Source organism: Lampris incognitus, chromosome 3 (assembly GCF_029633865.1).
Source record: "Lampris incognitus isolate fLamInc1 chromosome 3, fLamInc1.hap2, whole genome shotgun sequence".
NCBI lineage: Eukaryota > Metazoa > Chordata > Actinopteri > Lampriformes > Lampridae > Lampris > Lampris incognitus.
This window is the reverse complement of record NC_079213.1, coordinates 27,716,587-27,736,142: the sequence shown is the minus strand read 5'-3', so window position 1 is coordinate 27,736,142 and position 19,556 is coordinate 27,716,587. Positions and strand designations below refer to the sequence as shown.

At 47.0% G+C, this 19,556-nt stretch overlaps 1 protein-coding gene across 2 annotated transcripts; it reads right to left on the bottom strand.

The window, feature by feature from the left end:
* Window positions 1-11,461: 11,461 nt before the first annotated feature.
* LOC130109363 (E3 ubiquitin-protein ligase TRIM35-like) lies at window positions 11,462-17,918 on the bottom strand. 2 transcript variants are annotated; one of them, XM_056276235.1, is made up of 7 exons: window positions 17,859-17,918; window positions 16,798-17,279; window positions 12,990-13,085; window positions 12,662-12,892; window positions 12,544-12,566; window positions 12,337-12,455; window positions 11,462-12,192 (listed from the first exon to the last, which is right to left on the bottom strand). In XM_056276235.1, the coding sequence occupies exons 2-7, from the start codon at window positions 17,218-17,220 to the stop codon at window positions 11,651-11,653; spliced, it is 1,434 nt and encodes a 477-aa protein (XP_056132210.1). In that variant the 5' UTR covers window positions 17,221-17,279; window positions 17,859-17,918; the 3' UTR covers window positions 11,462-11,650. The 2 variants fall into 2 exon arrangements, with proteins under 2 accessions (XP_056132210.1, XP_056132209.1); XM_056276234.1 differs by having other exon boundaries at window positions 16,798-17,237; window positions 17,859-17,902.
* Between the last annotated feature and the right edge of the window lie 1,638 nt (window positions 17,919-19,556).

Sequence of the window (19,556 nt, the reverse complement as noted above, 5' to 3'; positions counted from 1 at the left end):
AAGGGGAGGCACGGCGGGCGCCGGTAGCTAGGCGCTCCCACGCACACATTCCCCACCAGCACTTTTGCCAAGAACATATGACGGATCCGACTCCCGGCAGACTCGATGGCGTAGGCGTGTGAGTAAGAGGCGCTGATGGAAAAGTAGGTGCCATGACCCAAGGATGCTCCGTTGGTCCCGGCCAGGCGCGGGTCGAAGTTGTTGTGGCAGATGTCCGTGACCGCACTCTCAGATGTGCCGTGGAAGAGGTGTCTCTCCAGAGGCGCCGCCATTTCTCTCCAGTGCTTCAGTAAGTAGGATTTGTAGCTGATAAACAGATGTGACCATGTGAGAACGTTTTTAAGCTTAAATCAATGCTCTGCATGTCTTCCAAGGTAAAGCTACGATTCTGAAGATTTACACGAGGGGGGGGGGGTTACATTTTGATGCTTTCTATTGCTGGCCATTTGTTTGGGGTCAATGTGCAAAATAATTGAGGTACAATCAGGTTTTTACCCACCCAAAGTTAAAGAAATGCAGGCTTCCAAATGTGCCAAGAATGCAGTAAATCAAGCCATTTTGCTTTTATTCATGACATGTTCCTCATGGCTTTTGGTATAAGATTCTGGTTTTGGGTAAAATCTCCAATACTCCATTTTAGCCTGGTATTGGCCTGATCCAATAGCACCATCTGCATCAGTGCCTGTCTAGTTACTGTTGACTAGAACTTTACTAGAAAATATTACATGTAGCGTTTTAAGTAGCTGCAGCAAACCAGGCTGATAGAAGACTTTTACCGAGCTACCGCAGCATCAATGGCTAAAACCCAGGTTCTGCATCCCCCCCGGTGGGTGCTGATGCAATAGCACTGAAGACTGATTTCATTTGGAATGGATCTCTTGGTTCTGTAGTGGTCACACACCAACACAGTTATGAAACTAGCATCATGATGATTGTCAGTAATAATTTTTTTTTTTTTTAAAAACAAGGCCTTAAGGTCATTTGTTTAAACTAGTCCATGTAGGTTGTCCTCTTAATTTATGTTGTAATTAAAACTTATACACAGAGGTGGACTCCACGTTACATACACAAGAATAAGGACAGACAAACCTTTGAAATTTATCCCAGTGGAAAAGATTCTGGATTTGCTGGATGCTTACAATCTCCACAGCGGTCTGAGAGAGGTTCTGCTGGAACAGGGTTTTAATCTTATAGTAGGCCCACGTGCCTGTTGGGACATCCACCAGGCTGTAGTCCCGCTCGAAGGCTAGGTTCCACACGGGAGGGTACCAGCTGCCAAACTCCTCCAGAGGGTCGATGCTGAAATTGTCTTCAGACTGGACACACGTCTTTGTGAACCATGTCATAATCTCTGTCCTGGGTAAGGGTGAGTTAGAAGTAGAGGCATGGAGGTTATAAAAGGTGTGGGTACAGACCAGTTTAACCAGTACAGAGCTGTATGGCCCTGTACTGGATGTCTGCACTGGGGCCGTAAGAACACGGAACGTCAGAATTGGGGCTGTGTATTGGCAAGAATCTGGCGATACGATACTTACTACGATACAGGGGTTACGATTCAATGTATTGATATATTGCAATAGTGTACAGTTGGTCAGTAAATGGTCTCCTACTTAGTCTGAGTCAAACCCTCAAAACAACAGCATAAGAATAACCACAACATGAGCACCACATCATTAAAACACGATTTCAAATCTAACATTAACACTCCCATCAGCCATTGCGCTCCCCCAGTGCAGAACCGCTGACGGTCAGAACAATTGCCTCCCCTGGTCGCTACAGTATGACGTCATTGTTTTGTTTATAAGGCGCATGTATAGCAGATTTGGAATGTTTACTCACTTTATTATTAAAAATGTACATTCCACGCAGCCCAGCCCATCCGTTATCCAAACCACTTATTCTGCTCTCAAGGCCGCGGGGATGCTGGAGCCTATCCCAGCAGTCACTGGGCGGCAGGCAGGGAGACACCCTGGACAGGCCGCCAGGCCATCACACAGGGCCCACACACACACACACACACATTCACACCTAGGGACAATTTAGTACGGCCGATTCACCTGACCTACGTCTTTGGCCTGTGGGAGGAAACCGGAGCCCCCGGAGGAAACCCACGCAGACACGGGGAGAACACGCAAACTCCACACAGAGGACGACCCAGGACGACCTCCAAGGTTGGACTACCCCAGGGCTCAAACCCAGCCCCCCCCCCTTTTTTTTTCTCCCCAGTTGTATCTAGCTAATTATCCCACGTTTCCAAGCTGTCCCGATCACTGCTCCACCCCCTCTGCCGATCCCAGGAGGGCTGCAGACTACCACATGCCTCCTCCGATACACATGGAGTTGCCAGCTGCTACTTTTCACCTGACAGTGAGGAGTTTCACCAGAGGGATGTAGCACTTGGGAGGATCACGCTATTCCCCCCCAGTTCCCCCTCCCCCTCAAACAGGCACGCCCCGACCGACCAGAGGAGGCGCTAGTGCAGTGACCAGGAAACATACCCACATCCAGCTTCCCATCCGCAAACACGGCCAATTGTGTCTGTAGGGATGCCCAACCAAGCCGGAGGTAACACGGGGATTCCAACCATGATCTCCTTGTTGGTAGGCAACGGAATAGACCGCTAAGCTACCCGGATGCCCACCCAGGACCTTCTTGCTGTGAGGCGACTGCCCTAGCCCACTGTATAAAATAAAGGTATGTTTTATTTTTTTGCATTTGTACATTAGGAAAATTTAGGAATACTTGGGTCTAAGATGTTACACAGCCACCTGCCACTACTGGAGGGGGGTTGCACCCTCCACTAGGGGGAGCTACAGCCCCCCCTTCCCGCGTTAATGCACACATGTCACAGAGGGTAGGCTGTAGTCTAACATTGTATGCTGAAGCACTATCACGTAAACAATGCACCTACCAATACCAATTGCCAGACAACAATCAAACCGACTGACAAAAAGTTACATCACCCGTGGCCAAGTTTCGATAAATCAGAACGACCACAAAACAACAAAACAACCCCCTATCAGATAAGTCAAATGGCGAATCGAGAACCAAACTTGGCAACGTAACGATAACAAGTGCCGATTTTTTTCTCCATCTCGTCCAAAGTGGTGCACTGACGTCAAGACAATCGCTTTCTCTCTCCTGCTCTTTAATGCACACAGCCTAAAACGGGTGGCTAACCATGTGCCATGGAGAGCCATGCCCCAACTCTTGATGTATGGGGTCAGGTCAGGATACAGAACTCTAGTGTTCCCCAAACATGTACAATTGAAACCAGTTTGGGACAGATTGAAAGAGTGTACATCTGAGTAACAAGAGAGACGTTTACTTCAGGTATGGCATCATGGAAGCAATTGGGCGGTACTCGGGTCTGCATCGGACCAGTGTCTTGTATCCCGTGGTGACAGTGGTGTGGATCATGGTGTTGAGGTCCACCTTGTACTGCTGGGAGTCGATTTCAAAGCGATGCTCCATCTCCCCCCTTCTCATCATCACTAGGAGCATCTCGGACAAATCCTAGGAGCAGAGTCAGCAGACACGTCAGAAGTCTTGTTCTTGTAAAGGAAAAACTGAGCAAAAAAAGTTACAGGTAAAAAAAATAAAATAAAAGTAGACGCTTCAACCTCACTGTACTCTTGCCAAGCCATTTTGTTCCACCAGTATACTCTCCACTTGTTGGGGAAGAAAGGGTTCTTGGCAGGGTCACTGGTGTTAGTCAGTCGTCTCACTCTGCTGAACTGGGTGGCTGAATGTTCTAGCTCCAAAATATCAAGGTCAAGTGTGTACAAGTTGTGCCTAGAGAGAACAAAGACAACCTCATGCCTTTTACTATTGTGAGCACAAAATTCCTTACAAAGGACGGCATATAAAAACAAAACATTCAATTACCAATTAAAAAGTTATGTAATTCTACAATATTTGCATGTGGCAACTCCTTCAGACAGTATAGTACATATCAATTTAGTTATCTGTGCGTGTGTGCGTCAGTGGAAGATGGGGGGGGGGGGGGATATGCTCCTGACAGCAACGTTTAATGAAAACACCTCTCTCCGATCTGGTAGTCATACTCACCCGTCCTTGATATAGATATAGGATATTGTAGGGTCACAGTACGCCCTCTCCATCTGGAACTGAGAGGCAATGGACATATCCACCCACTGGTAGATGGCGTAATTAAACAGCTGCCAGTAGTAGGGCAAGGCCTTGTGATGCAGACTACAGCTGGTGCCTGCATCACACATGCTCAAGAGGAACTGGTCACAGATGTGGACTTGGCTGATGTTCAGGTTGTAGAAGCTGCGGCGGTTGTCTTCCTTCCAGGGGGTCCACCATTGGTTGGTGTGGATGCTCATTGGGGTCGAGGTGAATGACAGGGCTGCTTTCTTGGTGGGCTGAGGAGATGGCGGGACATGGGACAGAGAGCAGGGGATGGTGGCTACCTTGGCCGGGATCAAGTTCTGCAGCAGACTGGGACAAGTCTGGGGGAAAGTCAGGAGGACAGTGGAGGGGTTACTTCGAGGGGCACTGTTTTGCTGAGGGATGGGCTGGATGACCTCTTGACACTGCCCGAAGCTGGAATGACATGCCGAAGCTGGTGTTGCCCCGGAGGCGTTTCTAGGCAGGGGGATGGTGGGTACCGTGCGCGGTATCAAATTCTGCATCAGACGGGGACGGGTCTGGGGGAAGGTCAGGGGGACAGTGGAGGGGTTACTTCGAGGGGCACCGTTTTGCTGAGGGATGGGCTGGATGACCTCTTGACACTGCCCGAAGCTGGAATGACATGACGAAGCTGGTGTTGCCCTGGAGGCGTTTCTAGGCAGGGGGATGGTGGGTACCGTGCCCGGTATCAAATTCTGCAGCAGATGGGGACGGGTCTGGGGGAAGGTCAGGGGGACAGTGGAGGGGTTACTTCGAGGGGCACCGTTTTGCTGAGGGATGGGCTGGATGACTGCTTGACACTGGCCGAGGTTGGGACTAGATGTCGAAGCCGGTGTTTCCCCGGGGACATTTGTACACAGGGGGATGGTGGCCAGTCCTGTGCCTGGAATCAAATTCTGCAGCAGATCAGGACGGGGCTTGGGGAAGGCCAGGAGGACAGTAGAGATATTACTTTGAGGAGCACCATATTGGTGAGGAATGGGCTGGATGACCACCGGACGCTGGCCGAAGTTGGAACAACATGCCGAAGTCGGTGTCGCTCCGGAGGCGTTTCTACCGTGCCTGCCTGCTGCCCGGACCAATGTAGACGCCTGGCGTGTCAGGTAGATGCTGATGCTGTGTGGGGTCACCTCCCACGCGACGTCGACGTGCTGGCTTCGTATGGCGTCCCAGATCGGAAAGCTGGTGTCAGCGTCGGTTGGGACCTCCAGGACGAGGCCGCTTCCGCCCGTAAAGCCAACCTTGCATGATTGGGACGGGGACTCTGGAAGCGTGAAATCTCGCTGCTCCTGCCTCTTATTTTCTTTGCCAAATGAAATGTCGCACATTTTTCTGTGTCCTAAAGTGAGGCAACGAAATCTCAAACCATCAGCTCGTCACACGCTTAAGTCCAAGTCTCATCCATTAGTGAACATTAGCCTGCTAGTGAATCCTCACCTTAGTACGACTCACCGTGCCAATCCTTCTCTACGTCGTCTATGACTGTTTGACATCAAAAGTATCACTTAAAAACGAAATTGCTGCGAACAATGAACACAATAATCTAGGATTAGTTTCACCATTAATGTCAAAACTACCTCATCCATCCACGGGAAAGATAAGCGGAAGCAACCGATGCAGGTGGCTCTCATTATAGAGATCCCGCCCGGCGAGGACTATTTTGAACGGCGGAACCGGGGGGGGGTGGAGGGGACAAGTCCCCCCCCAATAAACAAGCCCATCCTTCCACTACTAGATATATATGCATAAATATATATATAATATTGGACATATACTCGCTGTATGTGCCAGCATTCATGGCATTCCCATCCCACAATATCTAAAAGTATTAGTTATTAACAACAACAAAACACCCCCCCCTCCTCCCCATGTCTTTGGTACTGGCGGTAGCCCCCCCGAGACGTGACTGCGGTGACGGGGCACTCCCAACTTCTCAGAGCAGCAAAGATTAATCCGCTATTCATCATCACTCACAGGTTTGTAAATTTGTACTTACCCGTTTTTAAAAGATAAACATGTCGTTATGATGAAACCCGAGGTTGAAACGTAAGTATTTAAGTTTTTTGCTAACTCCTGTCAATGCTAGTCAATAAGCAGGAAGGCTAACGTTAGCTAGCAGAGACGTTGTGATAGTCACACGCAAATAAATTCTAAAGGTTATAACGTTGATACGGAGCGGGTTGCATTAACCTTATTGTGAATAAAATGTTTTATATAGCCTTTACATTCATTCCACAGTTCTGTGTTTTGGTAGTTTGGTAACGTGTTAACCAACTGCCATGATTTGCCTCAATGACGTACCGATGTCTAGGCTTTACGTTGTTGTCTCAAATAGTTTAAAAATTATTAATTTAAGCAGCCGAAATTAAAAATAATAATAATCTTCCGGGGGAGGGCGCTATAACATAGGCCGTGTTATCGATTTATAACCCCCTTGAAAGAGCTAATTAATATTCGTCTGTCTGTGCTATGATTGGTTGAGCGTGAGTACTGTCGTCATACAGAAGAGACGGAGGGTCTCTTCTGTGTGTGTGTGTGTGAGAGAGAGAGATTGTGTGTGTGTGAGAGAGAGAGAGATTGTGTGAGAGAGAGAGAGAGACCCTAGCCCTAACCCATGCTGCCTTCCCTTCTGACGCCGACGGCTATCGTTAGCTATCGATACACGTGAGATTTTTAAACCAGCCACGACCGCGACAACGAGCAATCACCCTCCGTCTCTTCTGTATGACGACAGTATTCGTACTCAACCAATCATAGTACAGACAGACGAATATTAATTAGATCTTTCAAGGGGGTTACAAACCTATAACACAAAGTCCTGGTCAAACTGTCAGGGGTGCAGACTGCGCGTGGTTTTGACAGCTTAGCAAGAGGGCCCAGCCCCTCAGCCTAACAAGCTACATAACAACATCCCAAGGAACCAACTACATCAGGAATCGGTGACACCTCCTCCGAGTTGATGAACCCCCACCGGCCATATCTGACTGGACGACCTGCCACAAATTCCCGCTTCAGCAGCACCTGATACAGAAGCTGTCCGCGCTGACACCGCACCACCCACACCGTCCATTGCCACACCAGAAATCACCTCAAGTGATTCAGGTGGTAGGCAACCTGTGGTGACTCGCTCAGGAAGTGGGCCACCCCAACCAGCATTATCGGGTTTACGTCACCACTTAGCCCCAGCGACTGATAAAACTAAAACTTCCAGTGATTGATTACAGAGTTTCCTTGTTGGTTATTCTGCACCTTATTAGTTACACATGCCATCTCGTCTTTTTCTGGCGTGTGAGTTTGTCAGGTTCCTGTTATGTGCTGTACCCCACTCCTGCTGTTGTGTACAGGGTTCTGTGCCACTCAAGTTATGCAACACAGCTGTTGTTTGTGTTGCTGTAATGCATTTTGTGTTGCATCTAGAAGAGAGGGGATGTAGAGTTATGGTGTGGTCACTTTAAATTACGGGCGAGTACTTATGACGTACACAAGTGGGGACCTCAGCTGTAACTTAGCACGGAAGGGTGGTTAAAGCAGTTCGAGTGTGGAAAAACTTAACTGGTCTACTGTGGAGTTTATAGGCACGTTACACCCCCCTACAGGGTTTTGCCCCCCCCCATATACAACTCTCTCTTACGCCCGTGTACAGGGCACATTTTAACATAAAATGCTAAACAATGTAAGACTAATTAATAAATAGCTGAGTGAAATTTACCATAGCACTTGAACACGTGTTTCCGGTGTTGGGGGTTTTTGATACTACGTTTAACTATGACGTCTCTCGCCGTAAAAGCGCCAAAGTCCGCGGAACAAATCAAGTTAGCAAGAAGTGGAACCCAGTCACTGAGGATGCACAAGCCAGCGCATTGTTGGTGCCGGTCCCAAGCCCGAATAAATGGGGAGGGTTGCGTCAGGAAGGGCATCCGGCGTAAAATCTTTGCCAAATCAAATATGCGGACCTTAAATAAGATTTCCATACCGGATCGGTCGAGGCCCGGGTTACCAACGACCGCCACCGGTGCTGTTTACCAGCAGGGTGCCGGTGGGAACTATTCTAAGACGCAAAGGACCTGGCCAATTATCCCGCTCTTTTTTGAGCCGTCCCGGTCGCTGTTCCATCCCCTCTGCCGATCCGGGGGTCGTCCCGACCGACCAGAGGAGGCGCTAGTGCAGCGACCAGGACAAATACCCACATCCGACTTCTCACCCGCAGATACGGCCAATTGTGTCTGTAGGGACGCCCGACCAAGCAGGAAGTAACACGGAGATTCGATCCGGGGAGGGGGAAAATGGGGGGGGGGGGATGCAGAGGAAAGGAAGAAATGGAAACGGATGATCCGCTGTGGCGACCCCTAACGGGAGCAGCCGACAATGGTAGTAGGTGAAGCGGAACCGCGAATCCAACAGATGATAACCCTGAACTAACCACACCCACCCGACCAGCGGGTGGGAGGAGTTGGAGCCAGCGCCAGCGCTGGTTGGAGGTGATCCTGCCTCTACGTAGTAGAGAAATCCCTCTGTCCATGTAACGCGTTAATTTCCAAATTTACTGAACTAGATCTTAATTGCACCTTTTGTAGCGCTGAGCCAGAAACGGTTATGCGTTTCTTTTGTCACTGCCCCTCCTCATCTGTGTTTTGGAGTGACAGAGAATTTTATATAAAACAAGACTCTATAATAATTACGCCTAAAGACATTATTATTAAGTTTGAATGTGAAAATGAATCTTTAAGTTACATGACAAATCTTATACTTGCATTTGGTAAATTTCACATAAAGCTAGATTCTCTAGGACCCTCCCAAACCTTGGTGCTTTTCTGGTTGAGTTCAATATGTACGTAGACACATTGGCCCTTATGACGAACAAAAAAACTGAACACACACTGTCGTGTTATAAAGAACTTGTTTATTGTGTTTAGATACTTTATATTTCAGTTAATTTGTTTACTTTGCATATTTAATTTGATTATCTGCCTTTTTCCTTTTTCACTCATAGAAATGTAAATTATAAGAATTTATATTTCACTTACCAGCTGAATGTCTGAAAATTTCTGATTGTATATTAATAACATTCAATTAAAAAAAGCCCTGCCTCTACGTAGTTTTTCTGTGGTCACAACTTTCCACAGATTTTTGTATAACGCCACAAGAAAAGAAAGAAAATCTGGGAACTATACCTTCCCTTGGCACCCTAAGTGCCATTGAGCAAGGCGTGTAAGCCCTTGCTGCGGCCTGTAGGCCCAGGGACCACGGCCCTGACTGGAGCTGCGCCCGAAGAGGAAACACCCAGGGCGGTCTGACAGGGCGCCAAAGCGGGGCAGGCTAAGCTAACTGCTAGCCCATGCAGACCGACAGTCACCCTGGCTGGCGTTGGTTCTCCTGGACAGTGATTTTTTTTAAGATATATGTATTAGTTTGGATGTATGTGTTCTTGTAGTTTCTGTATTTGTGTTTATCTTCGTGTTGCACTGCTGTGGGCTGGGCGAAACCTTGTTTCGTTTCATTTCATGTGCGCAAGTGCATGAACTGGAACGACAAAGTGTTTCTGATCCTGATTCACCAGAGGAGCCGCCCAGTGACCTACAATGGATGTACTAGGCAGTTCACAGGTGTGAATGTGTGTAACTGAGTGTGAAGCAGTGTTGCTGAGACAGCACTCAGATAGTGCTCAGTGGACCTACACTGGGTAAATAAATGCTGAAGTAAATAAGATCCCTCCCTGCCCCGTATTTGGATCATAGAAAGCTGGCAGCCGTAGTCGTGTTTGCCTCTTATCAGAGATGTTCAACAGCTATACAACCCAACAGGGCCCAACAGTCCATTCTGGACAGTCCATCTGAACACTGAACTGGCAGGCCAACCCACATACAATACAGAAACTGCCATTGCACCTCACCCAATATTTCTGTAAAAAAAATTTGGGGTTGAGGTGATGTGACAAGTAAACTTTTCCTCTCGCTTCAAGGTTGCCGGCTCACTTGCCCTCCGGGTGCCGACAGGAGCACCAAGAACAGCTTGAACCGAATGACATGAAACTAATCCCCTGAAATGTTGTAAACCTAAGCTGAACCAAAAGACAGCTGTATTATCTCCTTTGTTTGCATACATGAGACAAGGAAACATTACGCACAATCTTAATGTCCTCATCCGATGCTGCCACATACTATCAATTATTATCTCAGGTAGCATATGTCAATGTGACAACCAAAGTTCATGTTGCAAAGCAAAGTGTGTTTGGCTGCAGATGTGAAGTAAGCCAGAGTATCTAGTTCATATTGCGGGGGAATTGAGGTGTAGAACTAAAAATGAGTGAGATGACAGCATATAGGAATGAAGTAAAAGAGGAAAAAATATAACCAAGAGGTGTAGACGTAATAGAAGCCAGAGGTCTTGGTAAAAACATCCATCCATCCATTATCCAAGCCGCTTATCCTGAGTAGGGTCATGTAATGCTGTAGCCTATCCCAGCAGTTGTTAGGCAGCAGGCGGGGAGACACCCTGGACAGGCCACCAGGCCATCATGGCCGACACATTCACACCAAGGGACAATTTAGTACAGCCGATTCACCTGACCTACGTGTCTTTGGACTGTGGGAAGAAACCAGAGCACCCAGAGGAAACCCACGCAGACACGGGGAGAACATGCAAATTCCACACAGAGGACGACCCGGGGCGACCCCCAAGGTTGGACTACCCCAGGGTTTGAACCCAGGACCTTCCTGCTGTGAAGCGACCGTGCTAACCACTGCGCCACCGTGCCGCTTGTTTACATACATGAGACATGGAAACATTACAATCATAAAATACAAATAAAATGTATCCTCATCCAGTCTTGCCACATACATACTGCCAATCCTGTCAGTTATCATTTCGGGTAGCCAATATCAACGTGACAACCAAAGTTCACGTTGTAAAAGAAAGTGTGTTTGGCTTCAGCAGGGTAAGAAATTTTGATGTGGTTTATGAGGCGATGTGAAGTAAGCCAGAGTATCTAGTTCATATTGAGGGGGACTTGAGGTGTAGAACTAAAATTGGTGAGATGACGGCATTTAGGTATGAAGTAAAAGAAGAAATATGTAACCAAGAGGTTTAGATGTAACAGAAGCCAGAGGTCTTGGTAAGAACATAATACACCAAATGTAAGCCCAGCCCAGTATTAGTAGCATGAAACTCCCACTAGTTCTCCCGGAGGAAGAACTAAAGTGTAAGTGTAATTACAGTCACTCCCTGTTATGCACACAAAGCTGTGAGGTGACAGCATTTCAGTCGGGAATGCCACAGCAGCATACTGGCATAGTGAGGGTTGTTTGTTTTTGATTCACTTTTATTTGGTAAAATACAAGCAAAAGAATACACAGTCACCTCTTCAAACAAACAGTGGACGTCAGCCTACATTGCACATGTAGACTGAAGCATTAATTCTGTTATTTCCAGCCCAAATCAAACGCAAAGCTTTAAATTAACACAGGAAAACTGATAGAATCAATTCGCAATATTCTCAGCAATAACTGCCTTTCACCGAAACTACCATAGGTTCAATTTTCAAAGGACACTGCTTGCATCCCACCCAGAAATAAGGGAAGACCTTCTCGATGAAGTTATGTTTGAAGGTATAGATGTGAGTATTGTCAGCTGGGTTGTAGAAAGAAAGCTGGCCCTGGTCACAGTCCAGCTGCACTCGGATTTTCTCAGGGTTTCTCTTCAAAATAAGCCTCGTCAAAGGAGAAGTGCCTGCGAAGTACATTTTGTGGTAAAAGTACACAGAGAAGTAGCCGTTCTTGACCACAGAGGAGACCTTCTCTTTCCTCTGGACAGATTCTTTGGCTACGCCAACAACCCAAGCGCTGTTTTCCCCGACCTGCACCTCCCATGTGTGCCTCCCGGAGGTGAAGCCTCGGTGGCCCAGTATGCCCGTGTCAGGGTCAAACCTCTCCGGGTTGTCCGGCAGCTTCTGTTTGTCATCGCAGTCACCGACGCTGGTGAGGTCATCCGACAGCAGCAGCCATGGCGCAGCCGTGTTCGGGTCCAGAGTCACCGGGGCTGGAAAGAACAACACAAATTGTTGCAGTCTGATTGTAGTTATTCAGCGCAGTTCTCTACAAATCATGTGCAGCTGATATTTCACCATCACCCCTCTATTTATGACCTAAACAAGATCAGCTTTGTTTGAGAGTATTGACTCACTGTATGTGACGATCTTTTGCATCTTCTCCCACACAGTGTAGCTGAGAGAGCCCAAGTACTTGGCCACATCTATGAGTGACCCGGGAGCCATAACTGGATCCCGCAGTGGGTGCTGAGCACTACAGAGAACAGTATGAGTCAAATAATACATTTAACACTTCATAATCATCGTGAGAGAACGAGAGAAAGACATAATGAGCATTTTACCTTTCCATTGTCTTCTTGCATTTCTGAAAGAGAAAACCGCGAATTCACTCTCAGATTGGAAAAGGAGCACTCGTGACAGAAATGCTCAATTTGATTCGAGAAACATGTACAAACGTACTTGAAGGCTGGAGATGTCCTTTATAGCCATTTCCTCTTCTATGGCTCTGATGGAGTCGGACAGGGAGGTTATGTTTCCTGTGATTTCTTCAATCCTCTGTCTCATTGCCTGACACTTCTTCTCTTCTTCTTTCTTCAGAGCTTTTAATCTAGCGTCTTCCTCGGCTTGAAGGAAACTGTGAAGTTTCTCGAACTCCTCTCGGGTCCGCCTTTCCACAATTTGCGCTTGGACCTGAAATGAAACATGCATGACCCCACAGTCTTACAGGATCAGAAGGGTTTGCCGCAGACTTTCTCAATACCAACAAGCGACAGGAGCAGCACTACACCTGAATATACGCCATGGTGTCCACATAGTTATCTTTCATTTTGTTGAAGGCCTCCCGCTTCTCCTGTAAAGCACTGAGGGTCGACTCCATTTGCTCCTGTGAAGACATTTCAGGAAACAGCAAAAAATGAGATTCTGTTGCTTTGGCTATTGTCTTATCGTGATACAAATTTTGTTGTTTAGATTAATAAGAATGTATCAACTAAAATTTTTCCCAAAATGTGGTCTGAAATATTTATAGGAGTATTTATAGGATTATAGTATTTATAGGAGCCCTGTGATGGCCTGGCAGCCTGTCCAGGGTGTCTCCCCGCCTGCCACCCAATGACTGCTGGGATAGGCTCCAGCATCCCCGCAACTCTGAGAGCAGGATAAGCGGTTTGGATAATGGATGGATGGATGGATAGTTTTGGTTTGACATAATACTTTACATTACCAAACAGTCCAATGTGAAGAACCTCAGTTAGGTTCTTAAACGTTTTTTTACATATGTAAGCATATGATGTAATATATTTTGACATCATGTAAAACTTTAATTCATCTACTGCTCCTCCGAACCTAGTCTCTTGTCCAAGAGATTTGTTTACCCTCACAGGTGCTTACAATAGTCATACTGGCTTGGGCGTTGCCCGGGTTAACAAGGTCCGCATCAGGTGTTGGGAACCAGGGCAACCTGATGAGAAATGGGCTACTGGAACAAAACATTCACGGACAAGGGCCAAGAATCTGGGATTGATGAAATGCTGCTATAACAGCACACTCCTGGAGAGGGGCTATACGAAGCGAATGTGGGAAATGCAGACCAGTAGGAGACCTACTTCCACACTGACTCAGAAGCAGCTAGTGGCTACTGTCACGACTTGAAATGGAGAGGCTCCAACAGGACGACTATACAATTCCGCCCAGTAGGCAGGAGATACACGAGGACAGACCGCAACCAGCTGAAACAATCATACCAGCCATGACAGCTGAAGTTACTGAGGTTCAATTGAGAATCATAGCCAGACTAAAGACAGTCAACCCCCGGGCACGGCTTCCACGACTCAGTGACAAAGTACCATCACAAAGCCTGCTTGTGGATGTGAACACAGCTTTATGCAATAGCTCGACTGCCACCATAACAGAGACCAAAGAGCTTGTATTTGCCACTGCGACCGTAATCCTGGAGTTGCTTAGGTACAGGATTAAGAACACAGGTCACCAACAGTACCCTCCATGGGAGAGAAGGCTGGAAGCCAAGATAAAAGCAGCATGGGGAGGTGTTAGCCAGTTAACAGAGGTGCAGAAAGGTGTGATGAAAGACAGGCCCTGGTGAAGAACTACATGAGGCCCTGGACACTGCCAAACAAAGGCTCAAAGCTGTGGCCACCAGGCTGAGGATATGGAAGGACAATCATTTCCATTTCCATTGTATTTGTATGGTTTTTTTTTTTTTGCCACCGTACCACCTCTCTTATGGACATAATGCGCAAAAATATATTTGAATGGGTTCGAACCTATGTGTTTTTTAGAAGGAATAATCCACTCGTTTTTCGCCAATTTTGACAGCCTTACTCGTATGTCAAGAGTCACTGGTAGTTTTCAAAGAGTATAACCTTCAAAGGCGTTTCCAAACAAAGCTTGAGCATTATGGAAACAGACAGGAACAGCGGCTGCAAGAAGTTTAAGTTTTGAGTTTCCTTTATTAATCCCCTTGGGGAAATTCAGTTACTGCAAATTAACCCATCCTAGCTGTGATCTGTGTAGCTAGGAGCCGTGGGCTGCCGCCTTCATGCTGCGCCCGGGGACCAACTCCAGTTCTTTTCCCATGGCCTTGGTCAGGGGCACAGACAGGAGTATAAACCCTAACATGCATGTTTCTTTTGATGGTGGGAGGAAACCGGAGCACCCAGAGAAAACCCACCACAGACACGGGGAGAACATGCAAATTCCACACAGAGGATAACCTGGGAATACCACCCCAAAGTTGGACAACCCCAGGGTTCGAACCCAGGACCTTCTTGCTGTGAGGCGACAGCACTAACCACTGGGCCACCGCTTTGTCAAAGTCAAAGTGACCGCCCTGTCAAAGAATTAAAATGCAGTCTTCAACAACAGCAAAACATGTTTACTCGCATCAACAGTCAGTGAGGAGCTGTGATGGAAAGCTTTATAATAGCGGAGGAAATAGCAAGAGCATGCAAGCCGTTCACAGAGGGAGAGTTTATTAAAAATTGCATTGAAAAGGTGTGTGATGTTATATGCCCTGACAAGAAGCAGGCATGTGGGAACATCAGCCTTTCCTGAAAAATCATGGCTAGTCAGGTGGATGAGCTGGCCTCAGACTTACAGATTCAGCTAAAAACTAAAGCCAAGCAATTTGTTTCATATTCGCTGGCTGCATATGAGAGTACAGGCAGGAAGGACACTGCCCAGATTGCCATATTCATCCAGAGGGTGGATGCTCGGTTTTCCAGTCACTGAGGAACTTTTGGATTTAAAAGCGATTCATGGGACAACTACCGGACAGGACATTTTCACACAAGTGGAGCAGTGCATCAATGAAGCAGAACTGCAGTGGAATAAACTTGTTGGGTTGACAACAGATGGTGCACCTGCAATGTGCAGGATGGTCCGTGGTTTGGTCGGTTTGGTTTGACAGAAGATGGGGCATGCGGGAGAAAACTTTTTTTTTGTTTTTTGGATTTTCCCCCCTTTTTCTCCCAAATTGCACTTGGCCAATTACCCCCTCTTCCAAGCCGTCCCGGTCGCTGCTCCACCCCCTCTGTGCTGATCTGAGGAGGGCTGCAGACTACCACATGCCTCCTCCGATACATGTGGAGTCGCCAGCCGCTTCTTTTCACCTGACGGTTGAGGAGTTTTGCCAGGGGGACGTAGTGCATGGGAGGATCACGCTATTCCCCCCAGTTCCCCCTCCCCCCTGAACAGGTGCAACGACTGACCAGAGGAGGGGCTAGTGCAACGACCAGGACACATACCCACATCCGGCTTGTCACCTGTAGACACGGCCAATTGTGTCTATAGGGACGCCCGACCAAGCCAGAGGTAACATGGGGATTCGAACCGGTGATTCCTGTGTTGGTAGGCAACGGAACAGACCACCACACCACCCGGACAAACAACACGGGAGAACTACTGTATCATCCAACAGGAAGCCCTCTGTGGAAAGGTGTTGGGCATGGGACATGTAATGACAGTTGTAAGCAAAACGGTGAACTTTATTTGTTCACGGGGCTCAAATCACCAGCAATTCCAGGCACTTTTAGAGGAGGAAAATTCAGTGCACAAGGATGTGCCATACCACATGGAGGTGTGCTGGTTGAGTCGGGGGAAAGTGTTGAAGATTTTATCATACCCACGTTGAGACTGATCATTTCATGGAAAGCAAACAAAAGGTCATCCCTGAGCTTGAGGATGGAAAGTGGCTGAGCAACATGGCGTTTATGTGCGCTGTAACCGAGCACCTCAGTGCCCTGAATGTAAAACTCCAGGGTGGAGAGCAGCTGGTCACTGAAATGCGAGACTCAGTAAAGGCGTTTCAAATGAAACTGCGTCTATGGGGGAGGGCCAGATGCACCGAGGCCACATGAGAGAGAGAGAGAGAGAGAGAGAGAGAGAGAGAGAGAGAGAGAGAGAAAGCAAAAGAGTAAATCTTACGAGTATTGTGATAATATTTTCCATTTCACCCAGCACTAAAATAACATCTTTTAAAGAAAATGGTGTATTTTACGGTGTAACTCTCCATCTGTCTTCATCCAGCATCTCTAAGAAAACTGGGATCCTGAATAACCATAGCTGAAGATCTTTACCTTCATGTCAATGATGGCCTCGCCAACAGGGCAGCAGTCGTGCTGTTTGTGCTTCCTGGAAGTGTGGCAAACCACACAGATGGGCTCCTTGTCCAGCAGACAGAAGAGCTTGAGCTTCTCCCCGTGAAGGGGGCAAATCTCCCCAGGATCACAGTACAGCTCTCCTACCGCGGCCTCCAGCCGCCCGCCGTCCTGGACGTAAGAGTCACACAAGTTCTTCAGGGTGAGACTGGCCACGGGTTCATCCACCGACTCCCTCCTGCAGAGCGGACAGTCATGGCCACGGGTCCCCTGGTCCCAGTACAGCCGCAAGCACTCCGCACAGAAGCTGTGGCTGCACTTGAGGACCACCGGGTCCCTGAAGATATCGCAGCATATGGGACAGGAGAGGTCCACCTCAGGGAGGGAGAGTCTGCCAGCCATTCTGCCACCGGGCTCCTCTGGCAGGTAGGGGTCGAATGACACCGAGAAAGAAAAAAGATCTACATAATGATATTGTGATATTAAAGGATTAAAAAGTTACATTACTTTTCACTTTCAAAGCTCCATTTGCAAAGAATTGATCAATTAAGCAATGGTTAGGGTGAATTTAGAAGGCAAATAAGGAAGTTGTCCAAGAGGTCATTACAACTTCTTAATTTATAATACCAGTCAAATGTGCTGGAATATTTTTACTTAAAGAGTCGTCGTAAACCCCGCCCCCCCAAAAAAACGACCCTACAAGATTTCGTTTTCTATCATACAAGAGTTTTAGCATAACACATCTAATGGGCCCAAGTTTCCTTGCATAACATCCTTTATAAATTGCCTATTGCACATGTATTTATTGTCGATTATGTGTCCATATCGATTTCTGGATCAATACATTGTGCAGCTCTGCTGGCAGCATTACACGTTTCCAACGCAAGTGCAGCTGGAGCTTCTTGTTTACTTCCAGAGTCCTTGCTTATGAAGGACTTCTGCAACAATTTCCCTTCGTTGTAGACTGAAACACACACATACTCACATCCTTCAAATGCGACTGTATTTTCCAGTCGGTGCAAAAGAGAAGAGAAACTTACCACAGACTTTTAACTCCAACTACAGCTTCGTGTCTGAGATCAAGTTCACTGATCTCTCCTTCCTGCTTCCTGGTCCACCGAGTCACGCGCACGAGGAGGAGCCAGACGGACGGCAAGTATTAACCCTTAACCCGCTCACGGTTAACCCATAACTCATATACCAGGCTGGTCAAAGTGTGCCAAAACACACAGCAGTAATGGCAGCACCCCCCCCCCCCAAAGCAAGTTTGTAAGAAACTTTTTTCACGCCGCGTTAAAGATGTGAATGCTGCGGTGTCTCTAAATAAGACAGGGAAACGTGTTGGTGATTGATTAACTATTGCGGTCAGTAATTATCTATATTGATCCGTTCGATAGGGGTGCAAAGAGGATCGTTCTTGGTCATTTCACTCTTAAATCCCCCACAAAAAGGGTCTGTTATAAACGCGGCCCCTATTATGTCGTAGTGTATGCGATCATTTAGTGAGAGTGGACATACAGTGACATCTAGTGGCGGAAAGCGGCCAAGCGTTCATTTTCCATGTTCAAGCTACGTCAACTAATAGATAATACTGTAGCAGAGACTGCAAAAACATTGCTGTGTTTAAGGACACAAAATATAATTTTACAAACTCATACTGGTGTTTTTGTAATGAAGGGTTAACTATACAGTCAGCAGCCAAACTTTATCCCGAGTTCATCTGAAAGCGAACAGCTCAACAATTTCTACCATTTCACTTCTCAAAGCTGACTGAGGTTATTTGAAAGTGAGGTCTGTCTACTGAAGGCACGGGGGGGGGGCAATGAGTCCTAAACGTAGTCTATTATGTATTGAGGTTAATGTTATGTTATAGGGTTGCCAGACGTTCCTTAAAATAAGGAATCGTTCCTTATTATATATATATATATACACTACTGTTCAAAAGTTTGGGATCACCCAAACAATTTTGTGTTTTTCATGAAAAGTCACACTTATTCACCACCATATGTTGTGAAATGAATAGAAAATAGAGTCAAGACATTGACAAGGTTAGAAATAATGATTTGTATTTGAAATAAGATTTTTTTTACATCAAACTTTGCTTTCGTCAAAGAATCCTCCATTTGCAGCAATTACAGCATTGCAGACCTTTGGCATTCTAGCTGTTAATTTGTTGAGGTAATCTGGAGAAATTGCACCCCACGCTTCCAGAAGCAGCTCCCACAAGTTGGATTGGTTGGATGGGCACTTCTTGCGTACCATACGGTCAAGCTGCTCCCACAACAGCTCAATGGGGTTCAGATCTGGTGACTGCACTGGCCACTCCATTACCGATAGAATACCAGCTGCCTGCTTCTGCTCTAAATAGTTCTTGCAAAATTTGGAGGTGTGTTTAGGGTCATTGTCCTGTTGTAGGATGAAATTGGCTCCAATCAAGCGCTGTCCACTGGGTATGGCATGGCGTTGCAAAATGGAGTGATAGCCTTCCTTATTCAGAATCCCTTTTACCCTGTACAAATCTCCCACCTTACCAGCACCAAAGCAACCCCAGACCATCACATTACCTCCACCATGCTTAACAGATGGCGTCAGGCATTCTTCCAGCATCTTTTCATTTGTTCTGCGTCTCACAAACGTTCTTCTTTGTGATCCAAACACCTCAAACTTGGATTCATCCGTCCACAACACTTTTTTCCAGTCTTCCTCTGTCCAATGTCTGTGTTCTTGTGCCCATCTTA